Here is a 25021-nt window from a genome sequence, read left to right as displayed (position 1 = left end):
TCTTTTTAACCTTAGGTGTGTGTGTGTGTGTCCAGCGGATATCATGTTTCTCTTGTGTTGTCCTACAAAACAGCATCTGTTTGTAAACATCCGGGTCACAGTTACACCTACACATAATCAGACACACGCAACCATAGGTAGGACTACACAGAATGTCACATAATTGCAGAAATATACTAAAATAAGACAAATCCATCTAATATTTATACAACAATATGAATGTATTAGCGGATGCGCGTCACTGTCTCTTTAATGGTCCAGAAGCATGACGTCAGATATTTTGACAGGACGACGGAGAGGAGAAACCGGATCCGCCGCTGACAACAACAACAAACACACAGATGTGTCGAACAACGCCGCGTCCCGGTCGCTGAGATGCCGGTAACGGAGCGGAGAGGACGCGACGCGTGGTCGAGCTGCTGGCGCGTGCTTCTGCTCGCTGCGTCCGCGCTCGTGCTGCTGGCGGAGAGAGCGGCGCGTGAGTGACCTTACACCGCATCACAGGTGCTTCTAATGCACCCGCATCTAATGCACCCTATATATACACATCACATTATAACGAACGTTACCGTATCCATTTACCAAGGTATTTACATACTACTCCAAGATCATTCAAAGAGTACAATGGCACTATTATTACATGTCCAAAATCCATAATACGCCCAGAAATACTACATGTCTGAAATACCATGTAACCATGATACCTGTTCAGAAACATGTAAAAACCATGGTATTACTACTTTTTTTTTGTATACTTGGAAGTACCTTGGAGCACCATGTAATACTGACACATATATATATATATATTTGTCTCTCACACACACACACACACAGTCACACACACACACTTCATATTTCTTGCTTGCGCATGGTGACGTACCATCCAGAAACCTGTGTGTGTGTTTACAATATTCTATATATATAGAAGTAAATATAGAAGAATTTATATATATAATAGCCAGTATTAAAGACAATATAAAATAATTATATGTATATAATATTTACTTTGAATCAAGTTGAAAATATTTAATTTCCTAACCACTGTAAGAGTATTGTTACATGTAATACTGGACAGAAACATTTAATTATCAAATTAAAATGTATCTAAAGGGCAATTTTCAAAATAAATATTGTTCTGATGCAGCGTTAGAGATTTAGGGATCCGTGGAACACCTGATCTATCAAGCCTTCACTGCCAGAAATGACAGATTACTGAATTATTACAGTTTAACCTGGATTTACAGTGATATTATCTCATCCCATTTCACTGCTCTTTTGTTAGAGATAATCTCATACGATTCAAAAGCATATTGAAGTGCACAGATGTAGATGTTGGGTAACAGGTGTGTGTTGTTCCTCAGTGATCTGCTGTGTGGGCTTCTACCTGTGGCAGGAGGAGCTGAGCTTGGCCGGTCTGACCTTTGCTCTCTTGTTACCGGGGTCAATGGTGCAGGTGTTGAGTTTCAGATGGTACAGGGCCGACGGAGACAAACGCACAGGCCACAATTTCATCATACACACTCTTCACTTGGGCATTTTCAAAAGGTGTGTGTGAGTGAGTGAGTGAGTGAGTGAGTGTGTGTTTGTTTGTGCTTCTAAAGGAATAATATCTTCAAAAATTACAATTTAGTTAATTTGCTCCAGGGCTTCCCACACTTTTTTGTCAGCCGAACCCCAGATGTAAAATATTTACTTGAGTACCCCCTGAGAATTTAAGTTAATATATCATTAATGGGTAATACTTTACTGATGGTTCCCATTAGCGTTAGCATTAGTAAATGCGCTAATTAACAATGGTCAATACATTTGTTGCAGTATTTATTCATCTTTTTTAATGTTAGTAAATACAACTAATAGAAATATTTAGTAGAAAAAATATTTATTAGAAAAACAGTTCGATGTCAGCTCATTAGCTGGAAAATATATTTAGAAAAAATATTTGGTAGAAAAACAGTTCGTTGTCAGCTCATTAGCTGGGGCCAATTCATGTTAACAGAAACAACTTTTGATTTTGATAATGTTTTAGTAAATTATGAAATTAACATAAATTAAGATTAATAAATGCTTTAGAAGTGTTACCAATTAATTGAATGTTCTCTGATGTCGATAATGGTCAGATAATAACAGATCAAATATTTGATCTCATTTTAATAGGCTAAGTGTTTTATTTTGATCGTTTTCAAATCTTTAATATGGGGTGACATGGCTTGGCTGGCCCCCCCAAAAAAAAAATTCAGTTATTTTGTCATATATTGTGATTTGAACTGCGATATGACATTTAATTTAATATGAAAATAACACCTATATATCTAAAACTGTATTTATAAATTATATTGCGATTTCAATCTTAATTCAATTAATTGTGCAGCCCCATTTTCTTTATTTTAATTTTACATTCAATTAATTAATTATTAGGAAAAAATTTTTATAATTGATGAACAGTTATTGAACTGAACTAAATCAACACTTAACGGACTCAATTAGTATTTGTCCTTCCTGTGAAGCTGCTTTGAAACAATGTCTTTTGTATATAGCGCCATATAAGTAAAGCTGACTTGATGTGTGTTGTGTGTCAGATTTTGGGATTGCAGTGTGTGTGAATGGACCGCTCAGGGCTCGTCGCAGTCGCATGCGAAGGAAGTGATGCGGCAGGCGGATGTGTCTGCGTTGCGTCTGCTGGAGGTCTTGCTGATGACTTTACCTCAGACGCTCCTGCAGATGTACGCTCTCAGCGTTACCGGCTACGGCCTCTCGTCTCCAGGTCAGTCCTGAGCTCAGTTACACACATGCATTGCACTTCCAAACATGCATAGGCGAAATTTGCGGGTGGGACAACATGTCCCCACCACTTTTTGCCAGGGTCGATATTGTCCCCACCACTTTTTGAAACATCTCGCGACATGGATGTACCTAATCAGTGTTGGGAAAGTTCACTTTCTACATGAACTAGTTCAAAGTTCAGTTCACAAATTTTAAAATGAACTAGTTCAGTTCATAGTTCATACTTCACAATTTTGAACTAAGTTCACAGTTCCAAAAATGAACTAGTTCATAGGTCTTTTTTCCATATGTTGCTGCGAGCTATACATATATTTTATTATTATTATTGCCACAGCCCATATACAACCACAGACAGCAATTATTTTATCGGCGGGCAAAGTTTGCACAGAAATGTAAGATTTTTCCCATCCTCACCGACCTTGTCATAAAACTCGTTTAAATGATCATACGACGCAGCCTCCATGCTTTGTCGACTACATGCTGCTTTTTGTTTTGATGACGCATGCGGCGGTGCGTGCGACACTGGTGGCTGGTGTTGCCAGATTGGGTGTTTTTTTCCCGCTACATTTTAAGGCCTGTTTACGGTGTGTTTTAGCCGGGTTTTCACCTGGAAGGCTCTATAGAAATCTGGCACCCTATTGAACGAAGTTAAACTGAGAGAGCGTGCGTTCACAGACACCAGAATGAACGAGTTCACAGTAACGTTCATCAGGCAGTAATACAGTACGTTCAGTTCACGTTCGCCCAAAATATGAACGAGTTCATGAACTATGGTTCAATGAACGCGTTCAGGCACAACACTGTACCTAATACAAATAAATAAAACATCTCCGGTTAACTAGCAGAGCATTCATTTCGTCCGTTTCTTAAATAAGAGGCGATCTAACGCTGAAATGTGTGGTTTTTAAATCAAGCAGTGTGTTTGTTGCCGCTGCTATCAGTGTTTTACAGTGTTTTCTATTGCTCGTGCACAGTCTTTACAATCTATCGCTTAACACCGTTGAGGAGACTCTATTCGTTCCGGTGAAATCCGGAACGAATTAGAACCCCGAAACTCTGACACGCTTGGCAAACGTTTTACCGCAAGACCATTAAAGTACACAGGAAATCTACGCGGATCTATGTATTTATTCACGTGAAAATTATCGGCACTAACAGTATATAGTCATAGATCTCATTAAACGACAAATTAAGCCCAGTGTACTATTGAAATATATTAATGGACATGATGTTATTTTTTCCGAAAATTGTTATTGTACACATATCTGATTTAGCATTATACTAGCAACACCCCCACCCTGCACACACACACACACACACTGACCTGTCTCACCCAATTTTTAAAACAATGTCACGCCACTGCAGACATGTATAGACAACCGTGTGTGTTTTTATCTGCAGTGGCTCTGTGCGATGCCGTGTGTTTGCTCTCGCTGTCCTGGGCGCTGGTGCTCTACAGTCGGGCCTGTTGTTTGATCCGTCCGGGACATTTGCAGATGCCACCAGCAGCGCTCCTGTGCCAGCTCCTGTGGAGGACGGGCATGTTAGCCGCCCGCTTCACCAGCCTCGCCCTGTTCACACGCACCTTCGGCTGCTGGGTCATCGGGGTCGTGGGTGAGTCTGCATGAAGATCAGAGATGTGCACGCTCAGGTCTCGTTTGTAAATTACCAATGACATATCTGAAGTATTGTACACTTTGGGGTTAATGTATTAACTAACATTAACTAACAATGAGTAGTACATTTAGTTATTAATCTTTGTTAATGTTAGTTAATAAAAATACACAGTGCATTGACTAAACGTTAACAATTACTAATTTTGATTTTAATAATGTACTAGTAAATGTTTAAATCAACATTATCTAAGACTTATAAATGCAGTTTTGTTCATTCTTAGTTCAGGTTAACTAAATTTGTTAACTAATGTTAAATAAATGAAACATTATTGTAAAGTGTTACCAAAATAAATTAATACCTTTATTCAGCAAGGACATGCTACTTTTATCAATTTACTGTAAAGATATCTATAATGTTACAAAAGATTTTTATTTTAAATAAATGCTGTTCTTTTGAAATTTATATTAATCAAAGAATAATAAATTATGTAAAAAAAAATTATCACAGCTTCCACAAAAATATAAAGCATGTTTTCAGTTTTCAACATTAATATTAATAATAAATAATTCTTGAGCATCAAATCATCATATTAGCATGATTTCTGAAGGATCATGTGACACTGAAGACTGGAGTAATGATGCTGAAAATTCAGCTTTGATCACAGGAATAAATTACATTTTAAAATACATTAAAATAGAAAACATTTAGTTCAAATTGTAATAATATTTCACACTATTACTGTAAAAAATCGTATCGACCACAAACTTCTGAATGGCAGTGTATGATTTCATGCTAAAAATCAAAAGAAAAAATTATACAATTTAAAGAATATATATATATATATATAAAAAAAATAATTTGCACAAATTATATTAACTCTATTTTTACGACCATTCAGTTTTGTTGGATTGTGACATCATTTTATTGACAATTACTTGCAATCTCTTTTGTTACGTGCAAACAAAAAAGTGTCTTAATCTTTGTGTGTCTCATGTTCTCCCAGCGTCTCATTGGTTGATGGCTGCGCTGTGGTTGGTCTCCCAGCAGACTGATATATATGTGGGTCATTGGTCATGGCGCGTGTTTAACTTCATTCTGGGAGGCGTACATGTGTTCCTGTTTCTCAACGTGAAGGACGGACCGTCCCGGTTCCGGATGGCAGGATTCTATACGGTACAAACACACACATCTTAATGAGAGCATGAGATATATTTGTAGAGAATCTGTGCTAATAAGGTTTTGATCTGTTTTTCTGGAGTGTTTACACCATCAAAAACACTCTCTCATATTCTAAGAGCCTTTGCAAAATTTTCTGCAGAATATGAATATGGATTTGAAGGAATAGTTCATGCAGAATTTGGAGCTGTTCCTTTAAGCATCGAGTGACCGCTCTGTTGTGTCTGTGCTGTGTAGGTGATGCTGCTGGAGAATCTTACACTGCTATTGGCTGCATCTGACATCCTGACTGATGCATCATGGGATAGCCTGATCGTCCCCACTGCGGTGCTGTGCAGCTTTCTGCTCGGTGAGAGTTTGTGTGTGTGTGTTGAGCGCATGATGGTAAGACAGATCTCGATGACAAAGGTGTCATATTGTGAGAGTATTGTGTCATAGTGTCCAGTGCATTTTTCATTATTCTGTATAGGGTTTGATCATTTACACTGAAATAAAAGTCTTTTTTTACCCTAAACATATTTCATTTAATATTTCAATAAACTGGTGATGTGTTTAACTTGGTAAATCTTCCTGTGTGTAAAATAACAAAAGTAAAAATGCTCTTTTATGAATAACCACACATTGGTATGCCAAACTTTTTTTTTATTAGAAAAGGCAAATGCTTTACAACACAATCAAATCTTCCTTTTTCTGAAATTTACCAATGTAAATTATAAATTTAAGTACCATACCATATAAATTAAAATACCATGCAAAATACCATATACAGTAGACTAGTATGGTTAAACTAGAGTGTAAGAGCTGTTAAAAACCACTGGCATCAAAAAATACTAAACCATTCAAAAGTTTGAGGTCACTAAGATTTTTTAATGTTTTGGAAAAAATGTCTCTTATTCTGATCAAGGCTGATAGCCTTGAAAATGAAAATGAAGTAAAAACAGTAATATTGTGAAATATTATTGCAATTTAAAATAACTGTTTTCTATGTGAATATACTGTATGTTAAAATGCCGAATCAAAGCTGAATTTTTTGCATAATTCTCCAGTCTTCAGTGTCACATGATCCTCCAGAAATCATTCTAATATGCTGATTTGCTGCTCAAGAAACATTTCTGATTATTATCAATGTTGAAAACAGTTGTGCAGCTTAATAGTTTTGTGATCACACGCCGACATTGTTTTCAGGATTTCAGTTCAAAAGACCAGAATTTATTTAAATCGAAATCTTTTGAGATTAATGCAGAACTGAAAGTGCACTTTTATAGGCATTTTAACTGTTTACATTTACATTTACTCATTTAGCTGACGCTTTTATCCAAAGCGACTTACAATTGCTATATATGTCAGAGGTCGCACGCCTCTGGAGCAACTAGGGGTTAAGTGTCTTGCTCAGGGACACATTGGTGTCTCACAGTGGGTTTGAACCCGGGTCTCTCACACCAAAGGCATGTGTCTTATCCACTGCGCCATCACCACCCTAATTTAATTAAACATGTTTCCTAAAAATGATTTTCCATTCATCAAATGTGTATTTCGTGTATTATTCTGCTAGACCTCTGAATCTATATTACATAAAAATATTATTTGATGTCACTGTGGTTTAAATATTGAAATTACAAATATTTAAAGTTCGATAGGAAAATGTGCTAAACTAAATAGATAAAAAACATTAACATTATTAAATAATTAAAATTAAATCATTATTAATTTATTAAAATAACATACATTTTATATAGAGTAATTTATAAAAATTAATGTTAGATACATATTTAATAATAAGAAAAATACAGACAACTCTTGAATAAAGTGATCAAAGGGATTCATTTCTGAACATCTGCAGTGCAAATATGAATTTGTCTGCAATAGATGCATAACTGCCCTCCTCCAGTAACACTTGCATTTGATCCTTTTCAGCTAAATTAAATCTATTCCTCTCTATCTTTCTCAGGTTTGACATCCCTGATGTTGTACTATCGTTTCCTGCATCCCAAATCCACTGAAATCTCTCAGGGTTTGCGTCAGCGGGCACACATGGGCCGAGAGTGTCTTCAGCAGGGCAATTCATCCTTCTCTCTGGGGGACAAAAGTCTTCCTCCGGCCCCTCTTCCCATCCTCTTCCCGTCCTCTCACGCTTCCTTCTCCCTCTTGGGGATTCCTGGGTCTCTACTGGAGCATCCCGGGAGCTGTGGTGTGAAGCTGGATGGCGAGTGCCGTCACCATCACTGGCTGCTGATCCGTCTCGCCCTGAAAACCGGAGACCCGGCAAAGATTAACGGGGCGTACGGGGCGGGGGGAGTATCCGGGATACTGATGGTGGATCGGAAGGGGGAAATCATTGAAGACGGGTGTGTGTCCAACTCGGAAAGCCGTGACGACACGATGGCCGACTGCAGGGAAGAGTTTGAGAGCGTGAGCGAAGCGGGAGAGGAACCGGATGAGGATGACAGTCTCGAAATGCAGAGCCCATTAGAGTCGCCCGTCTCCGAGTGCAAGAGGAGCTCGCCGGAGGGGAAGTCTGTGTTTGGGGACAGTCCTGAACACAATTACTGCCCCACCGAATCCAGCTCCACTATATACTTCAGCGCCGACCCACAATCCCCGAGCAGCTCCAGTAACCCGCGTCTGGACCGCGAGACGCCCTTCGGTTTCGGCTCTGGAACCGGGCTGGAAACGCTGGACGAGCTGAGTCCCATTTCCATAGAAGGCGGGATGCACAGGGATCTCGTCCGGGGGCTTCTGGGCCGAGCGGGACCCTGCTACACCTCTGCTCCCGGACTGAACGGAGAGAGTTCGGGAAGCCACCTCAGAGGCCCCCGTCGACAGGTGGTTCTGTCCCGCAGGGGTCCGGAAGAGGACGGTGGGTTTTAACAGCATTTACCATACCAACTTTAAGGGGCGTTCACACTGACAGAGATTTTCCAGTGTGAAAGTTCTGAGGCAACATGTCTTGAACTTTATGCAAATGAGCTTCAATGGCAACTACCAATGAGAGTGAAGATGAAGATGGAGGAGGAGGAGCTAATGTTGTTGTGAATGTTTCACTGTTCTGTGCAATTTGTCTTTGCCCACATTCAGGGATATCATTTTAAAATAATAATGTGTTGAACACTTGTTTGGTAGGCTATTTATCTCGTCCATGATGTGATATATTATACGCTGCTGCAATTTCTATGCTCTTTCCCCTCCAGAATGTGAAGTGGCAGGAAAACAGATTTGTTGTCACATAAAATGTATATTTAAAATATATACACTACTTTTGAAAAGTTTGGGGTCTGTAAGATTTTTGAAATACATCTCTTCTGCTCACCAAGGCTGCATTTATTTGATCAAAAATACAGTAAAAACAGTAAGATTGTGAAATATTATTATATTTTAAGATAACCGTTTTGTATTTGAATATTTGTTCAAATGTAATTTATTCCTGTGATCAAAGCTGTATTTTCAGCATCATTACTCTAGTCTTCAGTGTCACACGATCCTTCAGAAATCATTCTAATATGATGATTTATAATAACATTTCTTATTGTTATCAATAAAAACAGTTGAGCAGCTTCATATTTTTGTGGAAACTGATACATAACTGAAACATATAAATCTTTTCTAACATTATAAATGCCTTTACTAACACTTTTAATTAATTTAATGCATCCTTGCTGAATAAAAGTATTAATTTCTTTAAAAAAAAATTCTGACCCCAAAATTTTGTAAAAATGTATGCATAAAAAATATAATAATAGTTTTACGGCCAACTTACAGCCGCTTCCTCCAACGATCACTGTCCGTATGAATGAACAGGGCATTAATTCATAAAATACAAGCAGCTGGAACATAAAAACTTGAACCTGGATATTTAAGACATTAGAATTGAATAAAACATTCAGACTTATGAAGAAGATAAAAACTTTTTAATGTTTACTTTTCTTTTGTTCTGGTTTTAGTTCTCTCACTGTTTATCTGTTTATGTTCAGAATGGAATACTTGTGTGCACAAGAAACTAACATTAAATAAGTAACATTATTATCACATGACCTCATCACATTGCTTGTTCAATTAAGCGGCATCTAGTTATCATCTCGGAATTAAAAATTATTTTAGTTTAAGTTATTTTACTTTTTTAATCCAGTTATTTAGGCAAAATGATGTTACTCCTTGCAGTCCAAACAAATACTAATTTAATAAGGAGATAAAAACTGTGTATTTGTGTATACATGCCCTTCTGAACATAACCAGTATAATCCACATGCTGTTGGTTTTAGCTGAAAGCACAATCTTCCTTGTGTGTGTGTGTGTGTGTGTGTGTAATTCCACTCTTATGAAGGGCTGTGGTCTGGTTTATTATTCATTGGTGTATATTGCCTGAATGATACAGACATAAATAGAGACAAAACACATCTTGGAACATGATCATATCTGCATTAGAACCAATCTATATATCTAGCTAAACCTGTTTATTTCATAATTGGTTCATAACGTATTTATAAAGCCGATGCATGGTTCTACTGTAACAGCTGTTTTTTTAGAGCTCATCTTTACAGAGTAGTAAAAATGAAGAAAAAAAATCTGAAAGATAAAATATTCTATGTATGATACATTTGCCTTGGATAAGAATGGTCATAATGTTTCAGGGGTATTTTAGTGAATATCCACTGGAGTGGTTTTTCACGGTTTGAAGTGCTCTCTCTCTCTCTGTGTGTGTGTGTGTGTGTGTTCCATTGTTTTTCATTAAAGCATTTTGAGAGTGTGTTTACTATCTAATAATTGTTATTTGCATGCATTTTTCTGAAGGATGACTGTGCTTAAACAGTAGTGATGGGTTATTTCCCATAAGGCAGGTCAATATTTGCAATAATTTCTAAGCAAATTCAGCCAATAAATTATAGCGATTAGCTGATATTATGAATGAAAGTTTGTTTGATTTTTCTGGATGTGGGTTGTTTGCTCTTATGGTGAATTCCATTTATTCATTAAATTAATTTCACAAGAACCATGAATGTGTCTTAATATATCTCTCGCACATATGTCTCAACTTGTGAAATAAAGTCATCAAGCTCATCTTTATCTATACTGCTGCTGTAGACAGAAAATATTAGTCATCATAAATAAAATTGAAGGAAAACATAGCCTATCACACAATGGAAACTATATGACTAATATACACGGATAAGAATAACAATAGTGTCAGATAAAACAGCTTAAGGAAGGCATTGAACTAATACAATAATGCAAAGAGAATTATATACAGTATAATACAAGACACTTGGTTTCACAGATAAGATCCCAGACTAAAATGCATGTTTGGGCTGTTTTAACTGAAAGCAACTTTCACTGATATATCTTAAAATAGGACAGTGGCATTGTTTTGTCTCAAGATGCACGCCAGTAATGTTTTTTTCTAAGCCACGTTTATAAAATCTACTTAAATGCCCGAATTAAACTAAGGCCTAATCCTGGTTTAATCTAAATCCGGTTTAATCTAAACCGGGCCACTGTGTTTTGTAGAAAAGTAGTGAACTAAGCGTTGCTTAACACAAATTCGTTAGATCTACAAGAAAATTCTTAATTTAATAACCGGCTATTCAAAGTTTTCATTGTCATTTTTCAGCTGTAAATGATCACACACTTTCTGTAGCGATACGTAGTTGTTGCTGTGCTGTCACGTGGTATTTGTTACTTTTCGCAGCGCTAGTAGGGATGGACCAATCACAGTCGTTTCTGATAAGAAAATTGAAAAAAAATCATTTTACAGGGATTGCTGATGCGGATTTTACGCGATTAAAATGATTATTTAATTTAATTTTTAATTATTATTAAAGTATTATTAAATAAAAATAAAAATGTTATGCACTACCGATTTCATTTAAGCCATTTTAATATTTTTATGAAAATGAAGCTTAAGGCTATTACTAGGCTAAAGGCTATTTATAGGCTATTACACGACCAAATTTAACATTCAATGTATCTGGAATGTTAAATAAATTGTTAAACCAAAAGGAGTACATTTTCCTAAATTTTCCACCCAGTAGTCTGTCCACCAATCCTTTCTAACTTCTACCGCGCATGCGTGCTAACTTTGGTTCGTGGCTAAAGCGCGCATGCGCAGTGTGCTTACTAAAGTTTGGAGTGATTCGTGGAAGTTTGAGATTTGGAGGAAAAAAAAGCCTAGCAGAAAATCGGGGACTTGTAAAATGGCTTTTCGCAGGAGAAATAAGAGTTATCCTTTCTTCAGCCAAGAATTTCTCATTCAGAATCACGCGGACATTGTCTTTAGTTTGGTTATTTTCATTTTGATTGGACTGATGTTTGAGGTGAGTTAAATAGTTTTGGATTCTCATTTTTTTTCTTGTCTGTGTCTCTGCCAGCTGTTTTTCTGCCTGTCTTTCTTTGTTCTTCTGACTTTTACATCAACATTAAACATGCAGATTTAAGACGGACATTGTAACTTTAAAAACAGACCAAAAAATGTGTACAGAGTCCATTTTTATTTGAATGTCTAAAGCTTTTGAATCAAATCAAATCCACTTAGCTGCTTGTAAAAGTCTCACACACTCCGTTTATGCATTAATCTACATTAAAACTGTTAATTTAACGCCACTCTGGTTGAATTCAGTGCATTAAAAGAAGTTCTTAACTCATTCACAATTTAAATCCAAACATTTTCACCGTCACCTGGGCCCAGATTTCTGCATTGTGGTGTTGATGATGATGAAGATACGTAAAGTTCGTAAAGCATATAATGTGTAGTTTAAACCGATAAACCAGGTGTCATAATGGTGTAACGTTAGTTGAGTTTTATGATGTTCAGGGTTCTTCTGAAGTGCCACGTCAAATCTCTCACGCGCCCCCAGTTTGACTGGTATTCTTGAAGAGACCAATATATGAATCTCAAAAACGCTTCATATGCATATACATCATGATCTGTCGCTTACGAACCCCTAACCTAAAGCAAAAAATAGGCATTTGAAGTTTCTAGATAAATTGTCTTCTCAGGTTGGTAATTTTAGTCATCAACACTGAATGAAACTCTCTTCTTCATGGTTCATTTCAGGCATCTCATCTGTCATGCAAATATGTGTGTGTTCATATGGGTTTCCCCCTTTTACACCTGCTGTTCTGAACATCTGTGTGTTTCATTCAAACACTTCTGTGTTCCTGCCTTCATGAAACAAATCAGTGGAAGCTCATTTGATTTGTTTTGCAATTTCTCATGAATCAAACTGCTGAAATGCGTGTGAAATGTCAGTACTGGTTTCATGCAGTCCTCCGGCCATTATTTATAACAGTATTCATGAACGCATCACTTCAACTGGATTTATTATAAGCTATTTTCAGTCAATTAAAGTCAATGTTTAATTTGTCATGTTTTAATGTACAACAATAGAGCAGACAGCAATATTTTTGACATTGGAATGGTAAAGTTGTACAAGATCCCATTTTAGTAAATATTTGAAATTAATTTTATAAGGAATAAGTACACAACATTTTGCGACAAATATATAATAATGTTTGGAGGCACCACGAGAAAAAAAGAAAAGTAATTGTGACCTTATATCTCATAATTCTGACTTAATTTCTTGCAATTTTGTAACTCACAGTTGCGAGTTTATACTTTTAGTTGTGAGTAAAAGTGAATTTTTGTGGTGGAAACAAGCTTCCATACAATACAAACTACTAAAATTATTATTATATTATTATACTTTATTTTCCACTGTTTGTTGCCATGTTATTTCTTTGAGTCTTTGTATTGGATTGGGGCTCTGTAGTCAAAAAGATGGAAGTAATTTGTGGAAAAATAGTAATAGAAATATTAATTATATAATATAATATAATAATTATAACGTTGTCTTATTTACGTCAGAATGAAATACTCAGAAAGTGTCGAACACATTTTAAAAAATATATAGTTAAAGAACAAGAATAAAAAATCTAAACTTTAAATTTCAGCTGTAACTGTATGAAAGCACCATGAGTGTTTATTGTAGAACATGTGATTTATATTGTGTGTGTGTGTGTGTGTGTTTGGGTAAAGGGTCACGTCTGTGTGTGTTCTGCTCATCATTGTGGAGGAAAGTTGATTTCTTCTCTCTTTCAGACGACAGCCAAAACAGCAATTTTATTCATCCAGCCTCAGTACAACATCAGCACCATGAGCGCAGGTCTGACACAGTCATTTGCTTTGATAGTCTGTCATTACCAGTTCGGTCTGATGGATCTGTAACATGAGCTAACGTGTGTGTGTGTGTGTGTGTGTGTGTTTCAGACGGAGAAGTGACTCTGTATCATTATGGATGGAAAGACTGTGCCACTGTCCTCTTCTATCTTTGTATCACCATCATCCTTCACGCAGTGGTGCAGGAGTATGTGCTAGATGTAAGTGCCACAATGCAATGCATTGTGGGTAATGTAGTTTTAATGTAATTAACCATACACTTGGCTCTATAGAGAGCCTAAGTCCCTCCCTTTCCGGTCGACCACCATGGGACCTTATTTCGGAAAAATATTGTATGGTAGTCAATGGCGAGAGACAACAAATATTTTGATCTCGTTTGAATTGTGCCCCGAATTACACACATGATGTTTGTCAATCTAAAAGATACATTTTAAAGTCAAGAAAGTCGCAGTTTGATGTAAAACTGTTGAGGTATAAGACTGTGAAAATACGTAATTACAAAGACTACAAACCCCAAAGGCGCACATTTTCTCTCAATGAATGAAGCTAACTTTACTGAAGCTAACGTCTGTCATTGTTTCTATAGTCTTACGTTATAATCGTAACGTTACGCCGTCATGCCTGAGTGTTTTGTACCAGACTGCAGTCACTGCACACACATGAGCAGCGGATCTTGCTCGTTGTTTCGCTTCCTGGGAGATGTAGTTCATTGAGCGATTTTCACATAAAACTAAATGCTACTCTTCTGTTTTATGACAAACTACGACTTTCTTGACTTTCAGAATTATCTTTTAAATTGACAAACGTCATATGTGTAATTCAGGGCACAGTTCAGACGGAATAAAAAGATAAGTTGTCTCTCGCCATTGACTACCATACATATTTTTTCCGAAATAAGGTCCCATGAGCCGGAAGCGGAGGGGAGGGGCTTAGGCTCTCTATTATGGGGGAAAAAAAATCTCCATTGATGGCCATTAGAAAGTAGTTGTTGTTTTTTTGCAAGAAACAGATGAACTTCTTTAATGGGCATATATTATTATTGTTCTTTTTCTGTGTGCTCCGTTGCAGAAAGTAAACCGGCGTCTCCACCTGTCGAAGAGTAAAAACACAAAGTTTAATGAATCTGGGCAGCTGTGTGTGTTTTACCTGGTGTCCAGTGTATGGAGTCTCTATGTCATCGCCACAGTAAGAGCCGCCAGATATCACACACACAGCATATTAAACCTCATGCTTTCTGTTTGCCACTTAATTGTTTATGTAATTAATAGGAGGGATTCCTCCTGCATCCCAGCAGCCTTTGGGAGAATTACCCTCATGTTCACCTGAGGTACATGCACACATTATCAAAGCATGAATCTCACGAAAACTGTCAAGAACATGTCAAGTCTTATTTCATCCAAAAATAAGAAAAAGTATATATAGATTTTGCATTAAGAAAATGAAGCCTATTTTTGGGAAATTTTTTGCAATGAGATTTCTATCATATTTCTGTGAAAAATGTATACATGTATAAATTGCTGATTACCTATTTTTACAGTTGTATTGTTGAATAGAATTTATGCAGATTTGAACGAATAATGATCTTTTAGGCGGTGAGAATTATTTTATTTTAAAAATGGGTGTAGAAAATATTAGTGTAAAAAAATAGTAATGGCCTTAAAGGTTTTATTTTCTTTATACAGAATTTACTATAACTGGCCTGACCAATCGCATTGCACAGAATCTTGAATATTGGTTTGATTATTCTGAAATGCCTGAGCAAAAGTCAGAATGATTTGGTTTAATTCCATCCCAGAAATGTCTCATTATTTGCGTTCACAAACACCAGGCATCCGAACGCAAGATAGCATGACAGGGTTTATTGCATTTCGTCTGCTTGATCTGAGATGCGAGTCATTTATGATGTTGGGAAAAAGAGCCACATTGGCTTCTCCGATTGCAGCAACTTCCAATTTTAATATAGATATTTTGCGCCAATTTCCCAGGAAGTGACGATTTGGTTCTCTTGTACACATGGAATGGAAACGCTGCTTTATTTGCAGATGTTTTATGGGATATTCCAATTTTGTGCATAAGTTAAATTTGAAACTTTTGATGGAAACGTCTAGTTTCAGTGGTTGGTTCTGTCAGATTGTTATGTGATTGTAATTGTCTTTCTGTCAGGTTTCAGGTGAAGTTCTTCTACCTCACACAGCTGGCATACTGGTTTCACGCACTGCCCGAGCTTTACTTCCAGAAAGTGAGAAAGGTAAGCGAAGACGAGAGGAACGCAGAAACATTGATGCAGGGGAGATACGTAGGTACATGCATAATATAATTAAAGTATATAATAACAGAAATATAATCAAACTATAATTGTGTTGCTCTTTTCATGTTTTTAGGAGGAAGTGCCTCGTCAGTTGCAGTACATCAGTCTCTATCTGTTACACATTCTGGCTGCGTATCTGTTGAAGTAAGTCATGAACCACACATGAAAACTAATAACAGTAAAATTGCTGGATTGACTTTTAATAAGTCAGGTCACCTTTATTTATCTAGCGCTTTATACAATCCAGAATTGCTTCATAGCAGCTTTACAGGAAAATAAAAAATAACCGGAAAATGATTCAATGATGCAAACCGAGTTCATTTCAGCTGTACAGCAGCTCTAGAAGAAAATAGTGTCATTGTTCAGGGTTTGTTCAGTTCTGTTGTGAAGATCGTCAATTATTGAATTAGTTAATTTTATCTATAAAGCAGTTCTGCAGAAAACAGTGATCCAATAGTGTCAGTGGAGTCAAGTGTCCCCAAATAAGCAAGCCAGAGGCGACAGTGGCAAGGAACCCAAACTCAATCTGGGGACAGAATAGGTTTTTAAAAAAAAACTTGGGAGAAACCAGGTTCAGTCGGAGGGCCAGTTCTCCTCTGGCCAGTGAACGATCACGGTGTGATTATGATTCAGGCTGCATCACAAGTCATAAATCAGATTGTGGATCGGTATCATTCAACCATTTCATCCAGTTCCTTTTGCTTGAAGATTGGATTCATCACGCCAGTATGGAGATGAAGCTGGTCATAGGTCTGTGCAGAGGACTTGTCTGGTTCTTGTGGTGTTTGCTGAGGATCTGTGCCGATGGCTGTCGTTTCGATGAGGGGGATTGTCTTGTAGACACGGTCTCTGCTGACATTCAGGGCTGTGTTGGTCGTGTCTAGGTGTGGGTCCACCCTCTAATCTGGATACAGACCTGATACGGCTGACTACGGTAACCTCAGGATAAACCGAGAGAGACTAATATTAGCATCGATGCCATTCTTCTTACGATGTAACGAGTACATCTGGTGTTATGGGAAGTGTTCCTGGTTCCTGTTGACGTAATTGCAGCCTAACAATCCTTTAACGGATGTGAGTGAATTATAGAAATATGATAATGTGTTATGTATATGCCAGGTTAAAGAGATGTGTTTGTAGTCTAGATTTGTTCTGCTTCCTGAACAAGGCTAGGAAGACTGTTCCAGAGTTTGGGTGCTAAATAGTACAAGGATCTAATGCCTGCAGTCGATTTTGGTATTCTAGCTATTATCAACTGGACAGAATTTTGACATCGCAATAGACGTGAAGGACTATAATGCATTAAAAGAGCTCTCTCAAGTACTGTGGAGCTAAATCATTTAGTGTTTTGTAAGTAATTAGCAAGATATTAAAATGTATGCAATGCTTAATAGGGAGCCAATGCAGTGTTGACAGAATCAGGCTAATATGGTCATACTTCCTGGTTCTTGTAAGAACTCGAGCTGCTGCGTTTTGGACTAGCTGGAGTTTGTTTATTAAAGGGATAGTTCACCCAAATGAACTATGAAAATTGTCATCATTTTGTCATGAGTGAATGATGGTAACCAGACAGTTGACAGTAGCCATTGACTTCCATAGTAAGAAAAAAAAATACTATGGAACTCAATGGGTGCAGTCAGTTGTTTGATTACCAACATCTGCTACTATACATCTATACTATACAATAACTCATACAGATTTGGAACAACTTGAGGGTGAGTAAATAAAACTTTTGGGTGAACTATCCCTTTAAGCATGCAAATCAACCACACAGTAGAGCATTACAATAATCTAGCCTTGAAGTCATGAACGCATGAACTTTTCTGCGTTTGTCATTAAGAGTCTATTTTGTAGTTTAAATATATTTTTAGGATGGAAGAATGCGGATTTACTGATGCTAGAAACGTGGCTTTCAAATGAAATATTGGTATCATAGAGCACACCCAGGTTCCTAACTGACGACGAAGACTTGACAGCCATCAGGTGTTAGACAGTATTCTGGGTTATTACATGCCCAGAGGTTTTTGGAGCAATAATTTAAACCTGTTTTTTTTTTTTTTTCAGAATTGAGTGGTAGGAAATTACTAGTCATCATATTGTTTTATATCTACTAATGCATTTCGATAATTTTGTGAATTGGTATGTTTCGCCAGGGTGCGAATAAATATAGAGCTGAGTATCACCCAGGGGCGTCGTCAGCCGATTTTGCCGGGGCTTCAGCCCCGAATGTTTTGAGTGCAGCCCCGAATGTATTTTGAAAAGTCGACTGACAAATATGAAACCGGACAATAGCCTTTGTAAACCCCCGAAATCATAAGTTGCCTTATTTCATTGTGCTTTGCACTCTTCAATATCACGCGCAAATGCGGCGGGCCCTTTATCACGCAAAAGAAACTACGAGCATGTACCGTCGTGTTCTGTTGTCAGTTAAGTATTGAAATAACCAAAAGGGAGATTAAAGCTGCATCAAAACTCCTGTCGGGGCTTTTGTATTTTTTTGTAGGCTACATAAATGTTACACATTTTGGCTCATTTTTCATTAATATTCTAACATTTTAGCAATATTGCAAACAAAGTCATCAAAACTTACTTGTGTCATAATGTTTTTTAATTTTGTGACCGAAAATGTGAAAAATACACTAGCCTAAATGATCCTTCATGACATTATTTTAAGTATGTATAACCCAATTTGTCTAGATCTGTAATATTATTTCCTTTGTATAATTAGCTTGTCTTTGTTTTAAATTATTTTGTATTTTTATTGTTAACTGCTGCGCAGTCATGTGATTTAGTCAGCTTGATTAACATTATTACAATGTATTCCACAGATGTTCTTTGCTAATTACAGAAACTATAAGCACAATTCATAAGTATAAATATATATTTATAAAATTTATAAGTGTATATGTTTGTTGTATGGTCCTCGAATGTGTTTGAATTTTTCACCAGTCAGCCTTTTCACCGTTTGTATCACTCTGCTTGTCTGTGTTTGCCCAACTTGCATCATTAAGCCAGTAGGTGGCGACAAGTGACTGTCTTTATGAGTGAACAATTGAACTTTAATTGAACTGATTAGTGCCAAAAACATTGATTAACTTAAGAAAGAAACAAGTTGCTGAAACCAATCTTTAATGCTAATATATAAATTGCTCATTTGCCTCTGGACACAAAAAGATTGCACTGGTGTTTGATTGAAATGTAACATCTATGCAAAATAATCCTTGAAAGATTTCTCATTTAAAGTCCCTGTAAAGGCAATTTCAAAAAAAAATTCTAAACACATTATAAATGTTAGAAATGTATTGCTAAAACATATTACAAAGACTGTGAACTGTGAAGTACTGAATTGTGGAGTTAGATCGTTAAACAGTTTTTCACCATTGCTATTTTCCGGATTTTCTGGGCGGGGCTAAAACAGGGCTCGATGACGCACTGGAGCCCTTGAGCTCCTGGACACGCCCCTACTTGATGACGCACTAAAGCCGCTGAGGCTGGCCGCTCCTAACAATATTATAGAGCACATCCATCGGTGTCCTTGTTTAAATTTCCGAAAAACGATTACATCAAGAAGAAGTGGATTAATTTTGTGAAGAGCCAACCTTGATGGAGAGCTGAGGATCACCGCCAAAACCTGCCTCTGTAAGTAATCATTTTACACGGGATAGTTTTATAAACTTTCGTCGGAGATAACTGTCTGGGATTCACTGATAATCCGCTGTTACTGGTGAATGGGGCCGAACCGACTCCCGCCTCAGCCTTCATCCTCCCGTCGCGCGGACAACTGGTGCCATTCGGCAGTGCGTGCCCACCGTGCGAGCATCCATTCCGGCTGTAGAGTTGAGTGTGGCGACGGCAGCTTTCCCGCGAGTGGGCGTGGTTTCAGCGCAGCCAGTGGACACGCCCCCAGCGTTTGAGAGCAGAGATTACTGCTCATTTTTTCAAGATTTTTATAGCTTATTTTATGTACTTGCTGGCTTTTTTTATCATTCAAATTTGGCTGGGTGGCTAATAACACATTTTTCTGTGGTGTGACAAACTCAAAACACATACTTAATTTTGACTTTACAGGGACTTTAAGGCCATTCCTGTTTGGAATATGTGATTGTGTATTGTCAACAATAAGCAGAAACCTTCTGCATTTCCAAGTGTGGATCATTCATTTCAACATTTATCCTCATTCTCATATTTAAGAATCTGTTATCTGCTTGACAAATCATTTATACTACTGCCTACTGACATTTAAAGCTATTGTCATCCAATTTTTTTTTACCTTCAAGCACCTTAAAATGCACACATGTAGGTCTGAGAAATCCACATTTGTGGGCTGGTGTGGTTACAGTGCCAGGGATGGATTTTTTTAACCAGTCTGCCCCCTGCATATAGGCCTGCAATATACATTATTCTCTGTATCGAATCATGTTATCTTATTACCCACCCCAGCCCCTGATGTTTTTAAAACCTAGAAACGCCCCTGGTATCACCAGCAAACAGTGAAAACTAATCCCATACTTCCTAATGATATCTCTCAAGGGTAGCATGTACAGGGTGAACAGCAACGGTCCTAGTACTGAGCCTTGTGGTACTCCATACTGAACTTGTGATTGATATGAAATCTTCATTTACTGCTTCAATTTGATACCTGTTAGATAAGACCATTCCAATGCAATTCCACTAATGCCAACATAATTTTTGAGACTATTCAAAAGAATGTTGTGGTTGATAGTATCAAATGCAAAAATAAGATCCAGTAATACTAATAGAGAGATACAACCCCAATCGGAAGATTAGAGAAAATCATTTGTAACTCAGAGCAGTCTCAGTACGGTCTAAATTAGAGTTGGGCGATATGGCCAAAAATAGTATCTGTGTTTAGTATCATAATAGTATCATTCTGTGTTTTATGATTTAAAACAAATATAAACTTGAACAATTTAATCAAGTTTTTAAAATGTAATGGATAGTGATCTGAGATGTCATCGCGCTGCTGCAGAATTTCAACGGCATCAACACTGATTCCATGTGACAATATTAGATCTAAAGTATGATTACGACAACGAGTGGATCCTGACACGTGTTTTCTAACTCCAATAGAGTTAAAATGTCTGTAAATGCCTTTATACCTTTGCTTTTAAGATTTTATGTGCCTTATCTTATCTTTATGGTACCCTGGTGGCCTATATACAGTAGCCAGCACAAATGTCAAACGGGATTTATCATTTACACTAGATATAGTGGTACGTTTAAGCACCAACACTTCAAAATAATTCTACTTGAAACTAAACCTCTGAGTTATACTGAAAATATTACTATAAATTACAGCAACACCTCCCCCTTTTGCCTTTCAGACGAGGCTCGTGTTTATAATAATCTTGTGGGGTGGACTCATTTAAAGTAATGTGATTGTCTGGTTTTAGCCAGGTTTCTGTCAAACACAGCACATCTAGGTTATGATCTGTGATCATATCATTTACTATAAGTGCTTTTGTAGAAAGTGATCTAATATTCAGCAAAACAAGGTTTTATCATTTATTCATCTGTATTATGTTTTTTTATTTGTTGAACATCAGTTACATTTTTACCCTTAAATGGGTTTGAGATTTTTGTATTTACTAGTTTGGGGATCTTGTCTCTGTATAAAAGTATTTTATGGTATGAGACTGGTACCATGTCTGTTATTTACACAAGCAATACCACAACGTGTGAGCCCTAAAAGCTAAAAAGGGTTTTTAAAAACAAGTTTATTCAAATAACATTTTAATTTAACACCTGTATAATATCAGATATTTGCATGAAGAATTATTGATTTAATATATATTTTTCATCTCTCTTCAGCTTGACACGGGTCGGGCTGGTTCTGTTGTTTCTGCAGTATCTTTCTGAGATGGGCTTCCATCTGTCTCGACTGTTCTACTTCATTGATGAAAACCACCACAAAATGTGAGCCAAACTTCCTCAGACATATGCCTATAATCATGATTTAATTTAATAATGTGTACATTACCATTTTAATAGAAATTAATACTTTTATTCTGCAAGGATGCATTCAATTGGTCAAAAGTGACTGTAAAGATTTAAACTTTCTATTCATCAAAGAATCCTGGGAAGAGAATGCATCATCGCGGTTAAGCTACACAACTGTTTTCAACATTGATAATAATCAAAAATGTTTCTTGAGCAGCAATTCGGCATATTAGAGTGATTTCTGAAGGATCATGTGACACTGAAGACTGGAGTAATGATGCTGAAAATTCAGCTTTAGGAATAAATTTGTTTAGAATATATTCAAATGGAAAACAGTTCTTTTAAATTGTAATAATATTTCACTATATTACTGTATTTTTTATCAATTAAATGCACCCTTGGTGAGAAGAGACATATTTCAAAAGCATAAACTGATCTGAAACCTTGGACAGTAGTGTATATCATAATCTCTCTATATAACAGCAAATATGCTTGTTTTGTGTGTAGGTTTGAGATGTGGTCCGTTGGGTTCGTCCTGACCCGTATGATTACTCTGACTCTGATGTTCCTGGCTGTCGGCTTTGGTTTGGCTCGTTCTGAAAACCAGATGCTTGATTTGGAGACTGGAAACTTCAACACTCTTTCCATCAGGTGAGACAGACATTCACGCTCATTGTAGTTCAGTACATCACGAGAGACCCAGACATGAGAGTAATGCTGTGTGTGTGTGTGTGTGTGTGTGTGTGTGTGTTTGACATGCAGGCTGCTGGTGTTGTTCATGGTGTGTTTCACTCAATCCTGGATGCTCTGGAAGTTCTTCCGGTTCCAGCTGAGCCGAACACGTGAGCTGAGATTAGAGCAAGCGGCCCGGAAGAGAGCGGCCGCCAAACAACAGTCGCAGCGCACGCTGAAGCGAGATTCAGGTACATTACACTGCACTAGTTAGACCCCGATATACTTGTATCTTCTTAGGGCTAAAAAGAAGTTTGAAATACCTGACCATCGTTATACTGTTAGTGAACATCCCAACTACGTTTGGATGAATTTGAAATATGTTCTGCACGCTTCATTCTCAATATCAAAATAAACGTCACTATTGGCTACAACAGTGTGCATGAGTAATTCATAACATTTTTGGATAAACTATCTTTTTTAAGCTTAAGGCTCAGATATACTTTAAGTGAAATATAAGAACAAACTGGTGTGACGTAACAAACAAAATCAGGCCAAAACAAAATTCGGTTTGGGTGGTCAAAACTACTTGCCAGTGATATTTCCACTGAGGAGGCAAGGGTGGGAAAATAATCCACAGAACAAAAAGAGACCAATGCAAATATTATGAAATATGCCATTAAAAAGTGTATAAATCGCTCAAGTGTTTGAGCGGGAATCAGGGACACCAGTGGTTTAATTCCAAGAGATGATTTGTTCCGCTGTAACTTTATGTAAAAATGGTGGGAAATCTTGAGAAATATACTTGGTTTTAATAAATGGAACAATAATAAAAATACAAAATAGATTTGTTTTTTGTTTTGTTTTTTTGTGATAGTGCTAGTCATTTAATTTATTTAACCTGAAAAATGTGTCAAAATTAAGTATTAACTGGAACATGATATTTTCTAAAATATCCTTTTTTAATATAAATTCATGTTATGTTTTTAAAAAACCTGTTACGTAATCATGAACCAATGGTCGTTCAAATGTGTTTACCGAGCCGGAGTGGACTTTTCTGAGTTCGCTTTGGCAAGCAGTTTCAAACTCTAGAAATGACTCCAAGCGAACTTGGTTTTGTTCTGATTTTGGCTACATGCACACTGTCAGTTATTTTGGATTGACAACCGCGTTTGCTTACAGGTGTGAATCTCAATGTCCTGTTCACACAACTTCGAGTAGTGTCTTGCAACTAAACTGTGTGTTAACAACCATATTATGGACTTAAATACAAGACTGACAGCAGTGTTCTGCTGTTTTCTGAACATGGCCTTTGAAATAGAAGAATGATCTGGTGTGACTTCATCATTTAGAACAATTGAAATATATTTGAGCCGTAAGCTTAAAAGATTGTTTACTCCGAAATGTTATTAATTACTCATCCATACTGTCGTAACCAGTGCTGACGTGCCGATTTTCAAGCTACTGCAGGAGGCAAGATTTATGGCTGAACTGTTGGTTTGTTCTTCACACAAAGCTTTTGTGAGTAGCTTAGAATTTGTGTAGGTTTCTAGGTGAACTTTCCCTGGCCTCTGGGCAATAATATTCTTTTATTGTGTGTGAAAGCCAAAACGTGACGCACAGGATTTGTAGGTCTGATGTCTTCGGTTACACACGTGACTATGTTTGGTGTGCGACGTTGCATTTTTCTTCTCTCACACGAGCTGTTTGTGTTCTGCAGTCGGTCATCATGAGAACGGACTCATTAAAGCAGAGAACGGCACATCTCCTCGTCTCAAGAAGATCAAAGCGCCGTAAACTTCAGCCTCGTTCCAGCGGATGGCCTCCACACATCGAGGGCACAGGAAACAGATCATCTGCTTCCTGTTACCACACCAAGAGAAGTGCATGTGGCGTTTCTCCGAGGAAGTGACAACAGGACCCTCAACAGGCTCTTGTCAACGTTTCTAAACTTCTTTCCAGTTTCAGTATTCATTATTTCTTCTGCATACGTTTTCTACACTTCACTCAGTCTTTCTTTATTAAAGCGCTGTTTTGAGGTTAGTTTGTTTTTCTGCATCTGCATTTGAGGTATAAAAGTGGCAACTACGGTGGCCTTGAAAGGACACTCATTGAGATGATTTGAATCAAAGGTGTTAACGTGAGACTTCACACATTCTGAGTTTGTAATGAACAAAATATTTACGTGACAATCTAAAAAGAACCGGCAAAGAAACAAGGAAAATCCTCGTTTTTTTCCGGTTTGAGGTAGGAACAAGTGTTGTAGTAGTGAAATGACCCTGAATCAGAGCAAACACTCAGTCTTTCTCCTGTAATGAGTGTTTATGGAGTTTCTGCTT

At 37.2% G+C, this 25021-nt stretch overlaps 2 protein-coding genes across 2 annotated transcripts; both read left to right on the top strand.

Moving 5' to 3' along the window:
• The first annotated feature begins 113 nt into the window (after positions 1 to 113).
• xkr5a (XK related 5a) lies at positions 114 to 8486 on the top strand. Its single transcript, XM_056269419.1, has 8 exons — positions 114 to 137; positions 288 to 478; positions 1362 to 1545; positions 2577 to 2761; positions 4183 to 4395; positions 5402 to 5571; positions 5812 to 5923; positions 7523 to 8486. The coding sequence occupies exons 2-8, from the start codon at positions 376 to 378 to the stop codon at positions 8440 to 8442; spliced, it is 1887 nt and encodes a 628-aa protein (XP_056125394.1). The 5' UTR covers positions 114 to 137; positions 288 to 375; the 3' UTR covers positions 8443 to 8486.
• A 3182-nt stretch (positions 8487 to 11668) lies between these two features.
• tram2 (translocation associated membrane protein 2) lies at positions 11669 to 24725 on the top strand. Its single transcript, XM_056269421.1, has 11 exons — positions 11669 to 11879; positions 13664 to 13727; positions 13832 to 13941; positions 14810 to 14926; positions 15010 to 15068; positions 15905 to 15989; positions 16123 to 16193; positions 21882 to 21986; positions 22518 to 22661; positions 22773 to 22933; positions 24403 to 24725. The coding sequence occupies exons 1-11, from the start codon at positions 11760 to 11762 to the stop codon at positions 24477 to 24479; spliced, it is 1113 nt and encodes a 370-aa protein (XP_056125396.1). The 5' UTR covers positions 11669 to 11759; the 3' UTR covers positions 24480 to 24725.
• Positions 24726 to 25021: the final 296 nt, after the last annotated feature.

Source organism: Rhinichthys klamathensis, unplaced genomic scaffold, assembly GCF_029890125.1.
Source record: "Rhinichthys klamathensis goyatoka isolate OS25496 unplaced genomic scaffold, OSU_Roscu_1.1 h1tg000281l_1, whole genome shotgun sequence".
Lineage (NCBI taxonomy): Eukaryota > Metazoa > Chordata > Actinopteri > Cypriniformes > Leuciscidae > Rhinichthys > Rhinichthys klamathensis.
Note: the sequence above shows the minus strand (reverse complement) of the source record. Positions and strands in the feature narration are given on the sequence as shown.

Coding starts and splice junctions, on each gene's coding strand:
- xkr5a (XM_056269419.1), top strand. CDS start 376: ATGCCGGTAACGGAGCGGAGAGGACGCGACGCGTGGTCGAGCTGCTGG. Junction 479..1,361: donor GCTGGCGGAGAGAGCGGCGC/GTGAGTGACCTT, acceptor GTTGTTCCTCAG/TGATCTGCTGTGTGGGCTTC. Junction 5,572..5,811: donor GGATGGCAGGATTCTATACG/GTACAAACACAC, acceptor TGTGCTGTGTAG/GTGATGCTGCTGGAGAATCT.
- tram2 (XM_056269421.1), top strand. CDS start 11,760: ATGGCTTTTCGCAGGAGAAATAAGAGTTATCCTTTCTTCAGCCAAGAA. Junction 15,990..16,122: donor ACTTCCAGAAAGTGAGAAAG/GTAAGCGAAGAC, acceptor TCATGTTTTTAG/GAGGAAGTGCCTCGTCAGTT. Junction 21,987..22,517: donor GATGAAAACCACCACAAAAT/GTGAGCCAAACT, acceptor TTTTGTGTGTAG/GTTTGAGATGTGGTCCGTTG.